General features: G+C 32.2%; 2 protein-coding genes across 2 annotated transcripts in view; one reads left to right on the top strand and one right to left on the bottom strand.

Moving 5' to 3' along the window:
* The window catches only part of LOC131852952 (oxysterol-binding protein-related protein 9), an 89,860-nt gene that overhangs the window by 67,781 nt on the left and 2,425 nt on the right, over positions 1-19,654 (bottom strand). The gene's annotated exons all lie outside the window — the stretch shown is intronic.
* The window catches only part of LOC131852951 (elongation of very long chain fatty acids protein 7-like), a 35,895-nt gene that overhangs the window by 15,065 nt on the left and 1,176 nt on the right, over positions 1-19,654 (top strand). The window contains exon 4 of the mRNA XM_059203708.1: positions 19,491-19,633. Within this exon, the coding sequence (XP_059059691.1) occupies positions 19,491-19,633 (143 nt within the window). The remainder of the gene's footprint in view (positions 1-19,490; positions 19,634-19,654) is intronic.

Genomic DNA, 19,654 nt, shown 5'->3' with positions numbered 1-19,654 from the left:
TATTTCACAATTTGAATGGCTGAAACGCAGTAGTCGTATATAGGAGGACTTGTTGTGCCCGCGGTTGTACTCGCATGAAATTTATAGCCCGTTTTATTCTGATGTATAAGCTATATTTACTGTAAAACATCAATAAAATATGTCCAATAGTTATTGCGTGAAAGAGTAACAAAACTCCATCCATAGAAGGTTGACCTCCACACGGTTCCCTTTGGAAACCATCGTGATAAATTATTGGTGAATTTTTTATATTTGTATACCTTATACATCAGAATAACACATAGACTATAAATTAAAATTATGTAAATTGAGCAAAATATGTGAAATGTCAAGTAAGTGTGATGCAGACAAAGTTGCGCGGGTAAGTTAGTATATAATATATGATAAAAAAACAGTGGAAATGATTGATAATGATTGAAGTCGGTTGAAAATTTCAGTAAATTTAAGCCAATCTTCTAGATTGAACCCTGGTACTCATAATGGTCCAGAGGAACCGTAAATCAATTTAGATTAAAGTTGACCCTTTTAGTTAAAGTGTCATTATATAGGTACCGAGTTCTTGAACGTTTGCGAGAGACCGTATCTAAATGGAAATCAGTTACAAAGGACGGACTTGAGAATGAGAGAAAATTGGTTAATCCACTTCAAATTATACTGAAAACTGTGGTCATTATACAAGCCTTTATATCGTTACTAATATTATTATGAGTATATATAACCTACTTATCGATTACGGTTTAAAAAAAATTGTTTAGTGTCAAATATAGATTGACATTATTGTAAAAAATATTAAAGCTATACAATTCTATTCTAAAAATGAACGTATTTGACCACACATACCATTTCAAAGCAAAGGAACTCAAACACAACATATTAATGCGAAAGTAACTCTGTCTGTCTCGCTTTCACGCCAAAACTACTAAACCGACATAAATTAAATTTGGTACACAGATAGTCTAGACCCTGAGAACTAAGCATACTTTTTAATCCGAAAGAAGGGTTGTAAGGGGTTGAAAGGGGAGGTGAAAGTTTGTGTGGAAGTATTGTTATTTTTAAAGCTAGAAGCTTGAAACTTATTTTTTATTGATTTAATATAAATAATTATGACATTCAAGGTTTGTAAAAATGTTACCCTTAAGGGGGTAAAATAAAATAGTGGATGAAAGTTAGTATGGAAATTCGTCATTTTTATAAATTAAAAATTTAAGCAATGTGTAATTCATAAATTTAATTGTAATATATAAATATACAAAATTTTATATTCTTTTTAATCCGGTCCATCATGACTGCAGACAAAATCAACTGTAGAAGTTGATCGTATATACAACTAATATAACTTTTAATTATCCAGAAGCTCTATACCTATAAACATACAATTCCCGCGCAATACAAATATTTGTATTAGCGAGTAATTTTTTGCCAGGACGTGTAATTAATTGTTTGTTTACGATGTTCGAGCCCGATACGATTTGCTGGTCGATTTGGATTGATTTGGGAGTTTTCCGTTTAATTTAAAAAAAAATACACAGTAACATACAATCTGTATTAAGTTTAGAATTAAATTATATATAGACTGTATTACTTGAATTCGAATGAGTTTATTTCGTATAGTCGTGCACTTCTCATTACATACAAGTAATCTGGTATTTACAGGGTATAGAGTAATTTTAGTCATCACATATTAATGCATGTGGCACCATGGATGTCACGCGACCCTTAGCGGTACCCTCAAACTAAAGTCGTATCCGTCAAGAAGGCCTTCAGCCTCTCCATAAGTCCTTACTCGGGTTTGGAGTACTATCTGCACTCGCTCCCTACCGTCCGGTGATGCTAGTAAAGGTCAGTAGCGGCTAACAGTTCTAGAATAGTCCGAAAAAAAGGTTCGTGTTTTTAATAACGAGCTCTAGACAACAAAATACTAATAAAATTTCATGACAATATCTAAACTGTAACCTATTAACATTACTAAAATAATTGCGCAAATATATAACTTACAAATGTAACATAAAACAAAAACAATCGAATCGAACGAACCGTATTGAAATCGGTTGTAAATTGACGTCAAAGGAATAAACATTCAGCAAAAATGAACACAATAGAAGATAAAGTTATCGAGAACCGGTCACTTGTACGTAGATTTGTAAAACGCGATTGAAAGCTCACGATTCCAGCCACCTTTTGTACTATTTCTCAGTTAAAACTGGAACAGTCAACAGTACAACAAATAGAGTTGTTTATCATGTAACCTTTTAGTACGACGAGGCGTTTGTTTTGAATATATTTGTATAGTCCAAGAATCATTTACAATTTGTGTAAGCACTTGATAAATGATGAAAACTTTAAAAAGTTCGAAGAGTTATGTAACCATCGTCTTACATCCTTACATCTCAGACATATAAACTCGCCAAGTGTTTAGATTAGAATAATATCAGCATATTAATTATTATATAAAATAAATGTATTTAAAACAATGGATTAAATTAGAGATGAAATCATTGTATAAAAAAAGAACAATTTAACAACAAACAAAAAACAATACTAAATAATTTAACTAATATAATACAAGAGCATATAAAATAGACTACATACAGACTTTAAAGGGTATATATAAATAAATAGAAGAGCTGTTAGAGTTAGTATTATTATATGTACATTCAATAACTGATATTTAATTAATATATTTAACTTACTAACTCTTCGAACCCAAGGAACCATTCAGAAAAGATTTCCCAAAACCTCCCCATACGAACGGAAATGAAGAAACACTACAAGCATATCTTCATCTGTGACATTACATTATACTATTATAACAGAAACAAATACGTAACATATATATGTTTATTTGCAAATAGCATGTCAGGATGTCATTTGATCTGTCCGTGTCGTTCAAATGGTTTCTTGCTATTCCCATGTGCCAACGTTCGCCAATTTAACAGGTTATTTGTCATCATATTACATTATATATTTATGTCACTATTACCTACACAAAATGAAGTAATGTTTTATATCACTAGTTGCTGTCTGCTACTTTGTCTGCAATGCTTATAAACAGGGAAATATGTTTTTGTTACTCTTCTTTCGAAATAATAATAATCCTGGACAATTTACACAGCGCCATCTAGTCCCAAGCTAGTTATCTGCTTTCCTCAGCAGGCAATACTTTCGAAGATTTTCCGCATTTAAAAAAGGATTACAATTTCTAATAACGTCCAAGTATATTTCTCTTAGCTTATAAAACTGGAAGATTCCATTCTGTTGAAGATTCCATATTACCAATCGTGCCTTCCAACGTTACCATTTATAACCACCTAGGCATCTTAGAAGCCTAATAAAATTTCTCTAAGGATGCTGAGACGTTGGCATTGGTTCGGAAAATAACATGGAAAGGGACTGTAATTCAATAACGTTCGCCTTTTATATCCGTCCATAGACATTGATTTCTCGACAAAGGAATCGACCGATTTGTTAGTCAACGATCTCATTTAAACGTTAGCTTTGGTATCGTTATATAAGACGTACTGTAAATACAATTCTATTGCTACCTATACAATTCTCCTCACGACCACAATTCGAAATGGGGTTGGCGTATGCATATAGCAGATATATATGTGGATAGAGAATTTATGCATTGCATTTTTATTATACATTTATTTTTAAATAAACAATTGAAGGAGTGGACAGAACATTGTAAGACGATTTTAATATGTAAATAAATAATTTAATATTATTATACCCGTGATAATCCCATATATGTATTTATTCGTAGTGGGTGAAAGTACCGTCATCTCTCGGACTCATTTAGTTAGTTAGGTATTTAAACAAGAAATTAAATCATTACATAGTATAAAACAAAGTCGCTGTCTGTCTGTGCCTATGTATGCTTAAATCTTTAAAATTTCGGAATGGATTTTGAAGCGGCTTTTTTAATAGATAGAGTGATTCAAGAGGAAGGTGTTAATGTATAATACATGTACACTCGTGCGAAGCCGGGGTGGGTAGCTAGTAAGTAATATTTTAATTAGAAATATGAGGAGGATGGCGGTTGTTAGTAACAAGGACCAGTGACCCCATTGCAGAAACTCGATTCCACTCGAAAGAGTATACCGTTAGCGCAGACGTTACTAACTTATTGAACAATACATATGATGCATCCGTCATATGTATTCTTCTATAAAAAAAAATGAAATGACACAGGCTTATTTTGTATCGGCCTGGTTTATAGACGATCTTGAACCTACAAATGTGTAAAATTGCTAAATTTATACCGCAGAATTTTAAGACGAAAAAACTAAAGTATACGTAATTGACAGACTTTTTATTATATTATGGAATTTGTCTTTAAGTTTATTGTCCTTGATAAATATAACTAAATATACGCAACATATATATTATAGGATCAGAATCAAATTATCCTACACAAATTCAATATGATATTCACAAACAGATAGAGTTCCATTCGGGCACAACCGTATTCTATTATATTAGTAACTGACCCGGCAAACATTGTTTTCGCATACAAATTATTTCTAGATAAGGCCACCCTTACATATGGGTTTAAAAAAAAGCCTACGAAGTATTTTTAGACCTACCAAATATACACCAATGAGGGTTAGTAATGTGGACTAATAACTCCATTGTACCATGTCAGATTGACTTTCTTAAAACCATTGTGATAAATAGGTCCAGCAAAGTTTGGGGTCTGACTGTTTATAAAAAATAAAGGTCAAAGAAAAAAAGGTTCCCATACTCTCAGAAAAAAAAAAATCATGGAATCAATCTGTCTGATGAAAGTTAATAATCTCATTAATATTATAAACGCGTACGTTTGTGAGTATGGATGGATACTTGTCACTCTTTCATGCAAAAATTACTGAACGGCTTTTAATGAAACTTTACAGTAATATAGCTTATACATCAGACGTCAGACGGCTTAATACATCATAATCAAATTATACAACACACAACAATTGTGGGGTCCATGAAAGTTTAGAATGTGTCTGACTGTATTTGAAAAAAAAAGAAAAATATTCTTAAAAAAATATTTAAAAAAATGGGACCAATATGTATGTAGTATGGGAAAAGAAGACGCAGCGTGGGAAGGCCTCCAGCAAGGTGGACCGACGATCTGGTCAAGATCGCGGGAAGGCATTGGATGCGAGCAGCGCAGGACCGATCGTCGTGGAGATCTTTGGGGGAGGCCTATGTCCAGCAGTGGACGTCTTCCGGGCTGCGATGATGATGATGATGGGAAAAGAAAGTATACTTTTATTTTGACATAAAAAGGTTTTCCAAATACTTATAAATTACAATCATTAAGAAAAAATTAAAAATACGTCCAATTTTAAAACCTTCTCATTTTTTGATGGCGCTTAAAAATAAATCTGAAGTATGAAACAAGACATGACAAATGTGGTATAAAATTCAACTGTGCACGATTGCATATTTAAATTGTAGCCGACTTTTTCTATAAATGATGTTTTACGTGTTTCTATGTTTTGCGAATCTGTGCTAACGACTGTCTTGTTACAAGCGTTTCGTACCAACGTCGACCTAGATGCAAATAGTTACCGTATCATATTGTTTTATTCCTCAATTAGAGATTGTATACTCGGTGTTGATAGTGCATAGATAAAAATGTTACTGATCGCTGTCTGTACATGGAACATATATGACAAAACCTATTATTGGGAGACATTATCAACGTAATAGAACCCAAAACTGTTTGCTAGAATTTTTAGTTCGTAATTTTGACACACACTCAAACTCACCGCACATAGGACGTCAAAATAGTATATATCTTACTTTTGTTATAAATGCGAACGTTTGTTTGTATGTATGGATGGTTAGATGTTTGTTACCCTTTCACGCTGAAATAACTGAATGTAATTTTTGTTTCGGATTTTAATGAAACTTAAAATATAGCTTAAACATCAGAATAATACATAGGATATAAATTCACGCGGAAGTAACCGCGAGGACGGCTAGTACAGTATAGTCCTGAAATAGTATAATATGAGGAAATTCCTGTACTTCCTGTACATAAAAGTTAAAATAGTTAGAAATGGCAAAATAAAAGTTAGAAATAGAAAACAATGAAATGAAGCAACCATTAAAAAAAGTTACAAGGAATATGAATCAACTATTGAACTTGCCTTTTCTATAATTGTGGAAAATTTTCACCTATATTCGTCATCCAAATTGGCTACTGCCCATTTAACTTCACTTCGCTTATTATATTTATTTAGGTAATCAACAAGCGTATACAATATATATGCTTTATTTAGTATTACAATTAGTAAATCCATCATCAAATTTTCAAAATATGTGAGTGAATTTATCAAGAAATTTAAAGTTTAATCCAAGCAGCAATACAAAGTGCTGCTTAGATTCAATTTGTGTAAAGTTGTGTATTGTCCCTATTGTACAATACTTTTTTTTTATTTCTCTAGTCCATTCTTGCGCCATATACCACTTTCTGTCTTCTCTCCTCTTCCCAATGGTCTGTCGGTCTGGGAGAGATTGATTCTGCGATAAGACCGCCTGTGGTACCTTATTACTTCTATTTATATTATTATGGTGCAAGAAAGAGCAAATAAATAGTCTATATACTTTGGAGTTCTTGCCCATTTATAAAAACTTCACGAAGAGTACATGGCTACAACGATCGCAGACTAATCTTCGTTTCGTAGATTCCTAACTCGAGTAATTAAGGAAACAAAGTCACTCGTCTTGATTATTTTGGGATATGTAGTTTATCTCACGTAATAGTCAGAGGTCGAGTTAATACAGATGATTTTTTTAATTTGCTCTATTTTCATGCCAAGCCCGTTACAGGATAAGCAGAAAGAAGCATGTCACAAAATCCTCTAGTATTATAAGAATTTATCCTGTAAGAGATTGCTTTAAGCGATAAGGCCGCTTTTGAGTAGTAACGCTACCAAGGCACCCACTGGGCAATTATAGTAAATATTGCCTAAAAAATAAATTAATTACTGTATATATTTTTCTGTGGATAACACAGAGTTATATTATTATTATTATTCTGATGTAATATATTGAAAAGAATCAAAAATTATATCCTAATGCTTCCAGATGTTTTTGACCAAGAGAAAACATAGGATCCCAGAAAAATTATGTTTATTTATGACAGTAAATAAGTTGAAAATTGTTCAAAGCGCAGTCAAAGTAACATTTTAATATTTTGTCTATTATTTCTAATTTTCTATTCGTATTGTTATATATATATAACTAGCTGTATCCAGGGCTTCGTGTGGAATTTATAGCCTATTATGTTATGATATTCTGATGTATAAGCTATATTACTGTGAAGTTTCATCAAAATCCGTTCAGTAGCTTTGGCGTGAAAGGGTAACAAACATCCATTCATACTCATAAACTTTCGCGTTTAAAATAATAATAAGATATACCTTAGCAAGTATATTGTGCGCCAAGTCCTGTAGCCCTTAGATATCCGTATTCACTGAACGCTCAGTAAAACATTCATAATGCATGGATACTTCTGGTTTTATGATTATGCCGTTCTGTCCTAACGTTCCCCGTTTATGTTCCTGTATATAACGGAAATCAATAGCGTCACACCCATGTCTAAGCAAATGTTAGTATTCAAGACGAGTACTAACTGTATCAACATGACAATAGTTAATATAATGTTTGTAACTGATGGTAACTTGTTTTTTGCAACGCTTATCCGTAGTGGTGTCGATGACCGTTATCTTTATTCACATTAAATATAACAGTATAATAGAAAAACTATTTTAATTGATTCATAATGCAGAAGAATCTCAATCCTTCACTATTTCTGCCATCAATCTTTAGATGGCACTTCCTGTTGGCCTCAGAGGATATCAAACCAAATTCACATTGAAGAGATTCTTGCAATATTCGAAATTTCTCTAGCAGTATTCAACTAATCTATCTAAATATGTATTCAATGAGAATATATGAATATTTATTATAGCTTAATTTTATATTTGATATGTATGTAATCTATATGCTTATATATTTCGTTTATTTATGTAATTATATGTTTTATATATATATATATATATAATTGTGGTTATAATTTTACATGTGTACATATATATATATATTATATAATATATTATTTTATATAATATAAATATTATATATATATATTATTTTATAGAATTCATCTGTTTTTATTTTTTTTTAATTCATTATTAAAGTGCATCGGCTTATTATATTTGATCAACGCAACGGTGACTGGTAGAGAATGTCATCAGGCATTAAGTCCACCATGTATACATTTTTATTTGCTATACCATAAATAAATAAGGAACAATATGGTCTTGGATGTATGTCACGCGATTGATAGATTGTAGTGATTGTTATAATATTGAGTCGGCTGAAATCAATATTAATATAATAGTTCGAAAAATAAGGTATATCATAGCAAATTCTGATACCATTAGAATTCTGATTTTATTCGCTCCTGTGTTCCTTACTTATTTTGTCAAGATTTATGTGTAGACCTAAAATTTGGTCTTGGATTTTTTCTTTTCATTATTCTGAGTACTATTTCAAGACCTAAGGTATAATTTAGCATTTTTCGCTGGTTTTGTTATTAATCAGCTACAGATTTTAATGTTACTTATATATCTTATGACTGTAATATGTGATATCAAACTGAGTTTCCGTGGAAATATCGCTACATATGCTAGAATGTAATAACACCATAGGCTTCAATAAAACTAAAATGACCCTTCAATGTATGGGCACGTACATACTAATGTCTAATTACTTTAACGGGAAACCTATAATTTACCATCAATTATAAATAAATTGAAATTTCCAAGCAATTAATTTAAAAGCTTTTCTGGTATAATTTAAGTAATGGAACTATGAATTTCTAGAGTTCAACTTTCTGTGGTATCTAATGAAAATATATATATTGTTGGATACTAAATTAAGTTTTAGTCATTTTTATACATATTGAAATGCAAAATTTTTGGATGACAATTTTGAAGCATCACTCATTTAAAAGCTTTTCGGATATAATTTAAATAATTGCTAGATTTAACTTTCTGTGGTAGCTAATTAAAATTTATATGATAACAAGCTGTGCCCGGGGATACATCTGCGTGAAATTTATAGCCCATGTGTTATTCTATTACTCTGATGTATAAGCTATATTATTGTAAAGTTTTATTGAAATATATTTATTAGTGTTTTCGTGAAGAGTAAGAAAGTAAACGTAAGAGTAAGAAACCTCCATCCATCCATCCAAACTTATAAAATTACGCGTTATGAACGCGTATATTAATAAGATTCCTAAGTTGAGTTTATATATATTAAAATACTCAATTTTTACACAAGAACTGTGTCATGTAGGTCTATCACAGACTCTTATGATATGTAAAATCTATCGTCAGTTCAGAATGATTTCGAGATGAGAAGAACTGACCAAAAACTCAGCTCGTATTTTTTTCAAAAAAATGTTGTACATGTTTACAATAATACAGATTCATTTTTAAATTCAAATTGGGAGAATAGAGTGGTCACTAGCTATTGCAAAAGCAAATTGTCTACTAAGTGTTCCTAACCCGAACAGACAAGTCCCCACAAGCCGCATGGGTTCACGAGTATGACGGAAGACATAAACTAATTGTAATACTACAAATAAATGAGTTCGTTATGTATATAAACGATCGTTCTGCACAACTAATCTTAAAGTGGAAGACAGTATCAAATCCTCAGTTTGATATTGCCTTTCGCTCCAAAGGTCGTATTATGAAAGTCAATGTTTTAAAATGTATTTACGTATTTGTAAGCACTTAGCAGTAATTGCATCTTCTTGGTCTCAATGACAGGTTGCTTTCACATACGATTGCAGTGCCTATTGCCTATGTTATTATAATATTGTTGTAAATATTTATTTATATACAGATAAATTTGCAAAGGATTACACACAGGTCAGTGTGTAATCCAGGTTCTGTTTGTTATTTTCGTATTAATTCTTTATTAGTTACCAGCTACCCGCTCCGGTTTAGCACAGGTGTACATATTTTCAAAATTCAAAATATCTTTATTCATGTAGGTCTATCAGACTCTTATGAATGTCAAATCTATCGTCAGTTCAGAATGATATCGAGATGAGAAGAACTGAGAAGAAACTCAGCTCGTATTCTATACCTATTTATTATAACTATACATATATATCTTCCCTTTCAATAGTTCTATCTACTGCTAAAAACTGTATTAAAATATGTTGCGTAGTTTTAAAGACCTAAGCGAATAAGCAGAAGCGTCTTCATTTTATACTGTTTGTTTTAGATATCTGGCTTCATAAAGTTCTTCTATTTCTTAGGCCTTTTTCATTTTTATAAACAAGCACATCTAAAGGTTTTTCTGTTCTTTATGTAGAGCCCTTTCGTATTTAAAGTCAACATTACAAGTGGATGAACTACACCAAATTTAATTACAAATGTTTTAATTAAAATTGACGGCCTCAGTTGTCCAGCACATCGTCTTCATTCCGATGGTCGCGGGTCCGATTCCATGCATAGTACAAACATTTAGTATGAATATATATAAGTTTGAGTGTTTATATGTATGTATTGTATGTATTTACAAAAAAAAAATGTATCTATGTATTTATGTCTAGTACCCATAACACAAGCTTTGCTTAGCTTGGGACTAGATGACGCTGTATGAATTTTCCTGAGGTATTACTATTATTTTATGTAAATTACTTTGTCCCTACACTTCTACCGATAAAAAATAGAAAAATTTAGGTGGCAGCTGGTTTATATTTAATTGATATTTACCACTATATCATTATTGCAAGATAACGTACAAATTACCAGTCTCTATAACACATGCCTTAAAAACTTACATGTGTAGCTTGTACGAGTGATGAACGAGCAAACCAAACTGGAATTAAGAAGAGCGGGGCTATTGTACAAGGTCTCTCTGCCTAAATTGGTATGCTTCAAAGATTAGTTGCCTTACATAGAACTAAGCCAAACGGACCAAAACTTCCAACTCCGTTAATATGTTCGTGACGTAGGTACGCTAAACATCATTAATTACGTGCCGATGTCGGGGCACAGGCCATTACTTAAAGTATTGATTTTACTGTAGAAGCTTGATCTTATTCTACAAGTACGACTGCTTTCATTTTGCGAAACTAAAACTAAATTTGTGCTATATACAAATTTAGTTATTTATTTAAATCGGATATCCATCCATATAACGAGATGACTGCGAACAGGGATGAACGGAAGAGCAAAACATATTACGCCGACCCCAAATAAATGGGATAAGGAAGAAGCAGATGGAGACGATGCTGGATATCCATACATATTATGTTAATAAACAAATTAAAAACTCAGAGGCAGACCAAGGAAAGGGTGAAAAGATGTAGTTGCTAGGAATACAGGATAAAGTGGCGGAGAAAAATAAGGAAATCTGACCCCACCACCACGTGGGACATATAGCTAGGAAAAGAGAGAATCAATTTAAAAACTACATCAGTAAATTCCACGTCCAGATGCAGTGGGTCCGCAGCAGTGCAACGATATCGAGTGCCTCTGGACAATCTAACATAATTGCTATAATGATTAGGAGGCTGTATGCGCTACCCTGAATTGTAAACATCAGTGATGTAGCTCTTTTTCGCATCGCTTGAAAACCATCTATCCGTGCTGCTGCTACACTATTATTTTGTACGCGAAGAGCTTTGTATACCCTCTACACCACAGGAACTATTATAAATTTCTGTTGTTACATTCTCTAACGTCATATCTTCAACTTCTAAATGTATGTATATGTTTCTAGCAACAATATAAGAGGAGATTATTAAATGGCCACGGCTTTTACGGCCTCCTCTTCCCTTAGAAAATTACGTTTCAACAGAAATATCTCCGTAGGAAAAGCTATTAGCCTAATATTATTAACATTAATAAGGTCGCTAAGTACATTAGTATAAGATACTGTATTAGTAATGCTGGACTGGCGATTTAGCGCACCACCGCACTTCCGATTGTCGTGGGTTCACCATATCATCAGAAGGCACCAATCATCCACCGAAAGTACAAATTATAGAACAATTTTATAAAACAATATAATAAGTACGATTCAATGTGACAAACAACTTTGCATCACAAAAACATCGTAATAGAATAATGTAATGGATATTACGAGTCTGTTTAGCTTTACTGCCTGTATTTATGAACCAATAAAGAAGTTAATTTTATCGTTACACGTCTGTTCTCTCAAATATTATGTCTTTTGTAACGATCTTTGTTTTAGATACGAATATTTATATATGTACATGTTATTGGGAAAGTAGTTAAATTAGATAAATGTCATGCGTTGCAATGGTATGGTTGGTACATTTATGGACTGTGTTAGAAATAACGCTGACTAGAACATGTTGCTCAAACTTAACATACGCTTATATGGCTGCTTCATGGCAGATTAAGATAATGACGGTGGTAGTAGAAGGTATGCAATCAGTCCAGTTACATATAAGTCTATCACTTATTGTTTTGAAGTGGCAAACGAACTTACTGATAACGGATCTATCAGAACCGCACTCATGAGAAAAACTAAGACGCACGACATTGGTATCTCGTTCTAATATATTAGAGCGGTCGATCAATTCACTACCGGTAGATTTGATTGTCACTTGATTAATTCCGGGGGTAAACCCTTATGCATAAAATAGTTTTAGTAATTCTAACGATCTATTAGTTAAAATGGGGTTTATGACGGTTTTAGTTTACAGGAATAGGAAAGTATTAAAGTATCTTTACAATTAAATTCAAATTAATATTTTTTCTCTTTAGAATCAGAATATGAAACCAGCAATAACAATTAAAGAAAAGACTATATATTCGTGTTTGACACAACGGATATATAGTCTGAAGGATACATATTCTGATTCGAAAGAGAAAAAAATATTAATTCGAATTTAATTGTAAAGATACACATGATAGTATGTTTTATTTTTTTAACATTTATGCATAATTTTATTCTGCACTCATATAAACTAATATATAAATGTGCGAAATTTTATATACCGCGTCCGTCTTACATCCGCGCAATTTCGTAAAAAATGGGTACAAAGTATTGGCTTTACTTATTAATACAATGATTAAACAATAAGTTAAAATATAGTTATTAGTACTTTTAGCAACCAGTAGTGACTTTATTTCTCGAAAGAGTAATCAATTATTAAAAATTAATTATTGAAAAGTATTATATTTTGTACAATTCACTAACTGTTGCATAAATTCGAGTCCATTCGCTTGAATGACATGTTGCAACCGTGTCGCTTGTTACTGTATTATACGGTAGCATCTAATTGCTACGATTTGCGTGGATGGTACTGTTGTCAAGTCAAATTGTTGCAAATGATTCAAAACACTGATTTTATTGCGACGTTTTCTCCTGACTTGAGTAGTTTGGGTTATAACCTCAAATTAAAAGAATTGTGCCGTGAGGAGAAACCTAGACCCTAAAGAATATAAACAGAATTCTTAATCATTATTCAAGTAGGTATGGCATGTACATTATAAGCAACTGGGTCAGTTACTTGTGCGGGATACTCAGGTAATTTTTTTAAACAGTTTAAAATTAAGCAATTAAGGACGTATATCATACAGTAGTAGAAAAAAAACTAGAAAATATAATATTTTGTAACACTTTCTTCAATGAGTATTTTATGTAACATTTATTTCAGTTCTTTGGGTCATTTTACAGTAAAGGATATATATATATATATAAGAACATATATATAATCAACTACAACACAGACGTAAGTCAACCTTCGAACCTGGGTACATTTCAATTTATAGGAATTAAATATTTATCGGATAACCGCTATATATCCCTTTTTAGACACAAGTGATTACGAGACCTATAGTAGGTGGCTTTTAGCTGAAATAAAACGATATGAATTATTCAGTTGAGTCTGTAATACTAAACGACGCAGCGTATAAGTACATATTAATGTTTACTTATATTATAAATATATATATCTCAAAGGTGACTGACGTAGGGATCTATCAACGCACAGCCCAAACCACTGGACGGATCGGGCAGAAATTTGGCATGCAGGTAGATGTTATGACGTAGGCATCCGCTAAGAAAGGATTTTGATTAATTCTACCCCCAAGGGGATAAAATAGGGGATGATAGTTAGTATGAAACTTTGTCAATTTTAAACCGATCGGGCTGAGACTTTGAATGCATAAAGCTACTATGACGTAGGCATTTCCTGAGAAAGGATTTTGATATTTTCCACCCATAGGGGATAAACTAACGCGAAGCCGCGGGCAAAAGCTAGTGGAATTATAAAGATAGTCTAGACCCTAAGAACATAGGTTACTTTTAATCCGAAAAAAGGTTTGTAAGGGGTAGAAAGAGGAGATGAAAGTTTGTATGGAAGTATCATTATTTGAAAAGCCAACAGCTTGAAACTTATATTTTAGACGGTTGATTAAATATAAATAAATATGACATTCAAAGTTTGTAAAAATGTAAAGCGGGTAAAGTAAAATAGGGAATGAAAGTTTGTATGGAAAATCGTCATTATTGAAGATAAAACGAAAAACCTTTTTTCTTGTAATTTTTGGGTAAATTAATTTTTTTTTTTTTATTTGGTCAAGGTCACCATATCACGCGGACGAAGTTGCAAGCTCAGCTAGAATTATATAAATTAAACTAACATCATCATCATCTGCTAACAGTCCAAGAAGTACTAACTCATGTATATAGGTACTATCAACTGTGAGGAGTATTTATACTATAAAAAATCTTTCAGTTATAACGTCGATTATGTAACCAAAACACTCAGAAAAGTACGAAAAGGACCTTCATAATCCAACGTCAAAAGGTTACTTTTGCAACAGAAAAAAGACATGCAATTAACGCCTTTTGTACATGACTGAAATAAATAGGCATCACAGGGTAACTCTCGGCTATCTCAACTGTGTCATCATACGAGGCTCATTACGAAATGTAGTATTAGTGAGGAGTTGGTACTCCGTAAAATATTAATCTCGGAAATGTGTCTGGCTCTGACTTAATCTGATAGTAGGATTGCGTGTTGAGTATCATTACACGAATGGGGATGCCCATTCGAGTAATGATAACAAATTTTTAAACAGGAGAAAAATAAGCAAAAACATTTCATATGATGACTCTATTTTTCGTTCCAAAACAAGGAATACTCAATTCTTTTTGTGTAATTAGAATGTTAGATGAATTGAAGGATATCATATCATATCATTATCATAGATATTATGTAGACGATTATCGTTTTCCATCAATATTATCGAATTGCACAAGTACTGAGTGCGGTTGTTATGTTGATTATCGTATGTATCATTTTTGTTAATGTGTATTCTGTGAATACCAATTGTGATGAATCTGCGTTTCGAATTAGTGGTAGGAAAAAATATGACTATTAGAAAGTGCTTATATATACGTTTGAATATTAAGTTTATTGGAAAAAGATTAATTCTATAACTAGATTTATTACCGTACCGTACCGTGTACTGTTTACACACTAGGTCACATGTAGAGCGGAGCGTGTTTTGTTTTTAAAAACTCGACCTTGACCGATCAAAATTTTTTTGAGTGATAAACGATAGAGGATGATCAATGGAGGTTGGATAAAGGTCGACCTTCGATGGAATTTTGGTCTCGATCGCTTAAGCCGTTTCCGAGAAGTATCGTTACAAAGAGAGCATATCTGATCTCTAAAATCGGACCGCCCTTTATGCTCCTCTCAAATAAATTATAGACGTCCTAAAATACGTTGACGCTCGTTCTTTTTGCATTACTATTTCTGATACGTTACTTGTAATACCTCCTCCGTGACCTATTTAATTTGTTAATAACATTTCGAATACTACTATACAAGACCCTGTTTAGTCTTTTATAATCATTAATAAAAAAGTGACTGCACACGGTTCTGTATTTTAAAATATAATTTCTTGTAACTATCATAGAGTTTGCATATTATGTGAATATCTTCTTCAATTAGGATAAACGCAATTGTGTAATGAATCAATAATGGCAATACTGTTGATAGTTCAACCATGTGTATCGTATGTAAATATAAATTAATAAATCATGACCTTCGACTCTGCCTGAGAAGTAATACGCGTACACATATGTATAAAATATTAGTTTTAGATGGAAAGAGGCCAAATTTGATTGTATGCAAAATTCTAACTGAATTGAACTGAAGGTGGGTCAAGATTAACATGTAAGATTTGATTACAGATATCACGGCTGCTGTATGTTATAAAGAAATTAAAAGTTGTGAAATCCAAACACAGTTTTGAAGTGTTCCAATGAAGATGGTATTGGGCACATCATGACCGTGAACGCTAGAATACTCCGAATCCATTTTGTAAATATGACTCTTTATTGCACCAATTACAGAACAAAAAATTAAAATAGCAAATTTACCATTAACTGATACAAAAGGCGGTCTTATCCCTAAGCAATATCTTCCACACTACTTTTGGGTGGATAGAGAAAGTAAAAGTAAGATAAGGGTAGGTCACGTACGTAATAAATAAAAATAAACATATATGTCTATAAATATACAATAGTAAAATATTTCTTGTAGGATTAGTATACTTGAATTCAGCTTTTCTTTGTAGTAAATAAACCTTGAATGAAAAGGCAGATTATAACGTCTAGGTCACAATATAGACACTTCTCGGGTATTGTTCATCCTCTATGCGGTAGAACTACCCCTGCTATTGTATATTAAAAGCCCTTATTCCACATCGGTTACTTTATAGTATTTAATCTAATATGACCTGGTTGCGAATAGCGAAGATTCGAGATTTATGGGCTCGTAGTTCATGGTTTCTGGTCTATTCACACATTATTTAAGACACTACGCTTTAGTCGGTGGAGCTCTTGCCACTTTCCGCGATCTTCCATCATGCTTTTTAAATGTTGATACGACACGACTCCTATTTTATCTTTAATTTGTCTGGTCTATAATGGTCTGGATAGCCATTTAAGAACCATTTGGACGTTTCATTTACATACGTTTTACGATGAACCGTTTAATTGCACTGTTCTGTGCGAAATGTATTCACCCGAACTTAATTGCGAACCCTTTAAGGCGAGATGTATCAAAGAGCCGCATCATCAGCATTGAACTATACCGAAATTTGTCTCAGGTCGTGGGACAAACGAGTTAGTCAGCGATAGGTTTACAGATAAAATAAATATTGCAGCATTCTCATAGTGTGGTCGCAGAATATCTTATTGACATAATGTGTATATACTTGCGGAATTAAGTTAAATTTGTTATGTACCTTATTTGAACATTAATAAATGTAATTTTTAAAAAATGACTAAGTTCATATAAAAAGTTAACTTTTGTATAAACTCTTCTTCCGTAATTGGCTGCTGGAAGTATTCCCTTGAAGAACTATATTGTATGATTATAAAACTGTTGGTCAGACATAACGATAACCCTTACTGATAGCGCTGTCTGATGATGTAAGTGCACAACACATAGAAGTCATGGTTATACCTTTCTATATATATATTTAATAAATATAGACTTAAAAGAAGTTTTGTTTGTTTTTAAACTTTTGTGATTAATACACGCTATTTATATTGTTAACCTGGTCTTAACATGAATAATTTTATGGCAAATAAAGGTATTTACCTAGGTAGGCGGTTAGACTAGGTTGAACTAGCCGTGCTCACGAGCTAGATGTAAATAATGAAAATTAGTTAGTCACGTCAGTCAGTCACAAGTCTGATGATAATACATTATAATGAAGAATATGAGTTTGAGTAGATAAACTAACGCTGCTTGATCGTATATAACTATTAGACTGATGTTCAATAAAGAAGGATAAACCTGACAGTGATCAAAGTCTGTAAGCTGAGGTAAGAAGGTTGGATTACATCTATTACAGTGATGTTTATGATGTATATTATATTTATGTGGGAGAAAACTTTTGGAGTTTAATCCAGATACAGGTAATCCACTGGGTTATCTAAATGGGCTGAAATGTTAAGACCGTATTAGCATAGAATGCTCTAAGATGGAAAGCACTAAGAAAGGGTGTTATTTAGCAGTAGACAAGAATTGGCTGATAAATACGAATAGGTCATAGACTGATAATAGAACCTAAAAGCTACCACAAGATGAACCCTTTGAGATGTAAAATATTGAAAAAGGGTATTCTTTACCAGTTGACAAGAATCGGCTGATTTAGACGAATAGATCATAGACTGACAGAACCCAAAAGCTACCATAAGATATATATACTAAAGTTTCTTTTACAAAGTTTCTTTACTTCATTATGTGTCTACATAAATTCACCGATGGCCGGACAGACTCACTACAGATAAGGTTTATAGAACCCTAAAAAGTGTTATAAAATGGTATCTGGGACCAATTTACTGGACTGCGGCTTATTTCAGCTAAATGTCACGGCTATTTTTATGACCAAAATGGTCGGCAAGGTGCTTTAATAAATTATATTTTATTCTTTACGGAGTTAAACGCTGTGAGAGTATTATGGTTTAATGGACCACTGTAATTTATTTTATTTCGTCTTTATTATATTATTATCCATCTAAGGTTTATACCTACAAAAGGATTTACTATATAAATAGAATTTTTTTCTTAAACAACTTTTACATTTAAATAATCATAAAATTTCGGTGTTACTCAGGTTTGACTTCGTAACCTCAATTTTTACTAATTGTAGGTTAGCCTTTGGCTACATTGCTCTCAAAAGTAATATTAATTATATTATTAATAGTAAGTAATATTAATACACAAATTTATTTTTAAAATATGAATAAGTGTTTTATTTTTTAAATAATTTGAAGTATAAACACTAATTTAGGATAAGCTTTATTGAAGAGTTAAGCGTACTGACGTCTTTTTTATCGGATTGTAAAATAAAAACATTATAGACTAGTAATCAGACATAGATTTCGAAGGTAGTCAGATCAAAATGTGTCAATTTACAAAGTCGAACCGAATCTCGTGTTCGAAAACAAATAAAAAATTTATTTATCTCTATCAAATTACCCATAATAAAACAAACTAATCGGCGGCCGACTCGAAATATTTTCAGCGAAATATGGGCATATCAAATACTACGATGTCATGTCGATGGTTGATATCTCCGATTACTGCATCTCGGATTACATCCTGAGCAGATGTATGCGTACAAATATACCTGTGTATTTATTTTTAATTGTAAAAGCCATCCAAAAACTTGTCATCATCATTATTAGCAATGAATATACTATTGCTCATTACTCAAATCGCCTCAACCCACACCTATGTACTCACTTTTATATTTAGACTTTTTAATAAAGTATTTATTTGCAGATATTTGGTAGATAAAAAAAAAATTGTTATGACTATTTAAAAGTGCTTAAATTAAGTTTATTTTAATAAATGATTTTCTATTCTATTTACATTATTTCAGGTGGAATTACGTCATTTTCGCCAATGCTCAACAACGCGGTACATGTTATCATGTACAGTTACTACTTATTGTCAGCTGAAGGTAGCCCGAGAACTAAACAGTTCCTCACTAAACACAAGAAATGGCTCACAACTTTCCAAATGGTAAGCAAACTATATAAACAC

This window comes from Achroia grisella, unplaced genomic scaffold (assembly GCF_030625045.1).
Source record: "Achroia grisella isolate CSIRO2021 unplaced genomic scaffold, CSIRO_AGI_Agris_v1 utg869, whole genome shotgun sequence".
Lineage (NCBI taxonomy): Eukaryota > Metazoa > Arthropoda > Insecta > Lepidoptera > Pyralidae > Achroia > Achroia grisella.
Note: the sequence above shows the minus strand (reverse complement) of the source record. Positions and strands in the feature narration are given on the sequence as shown.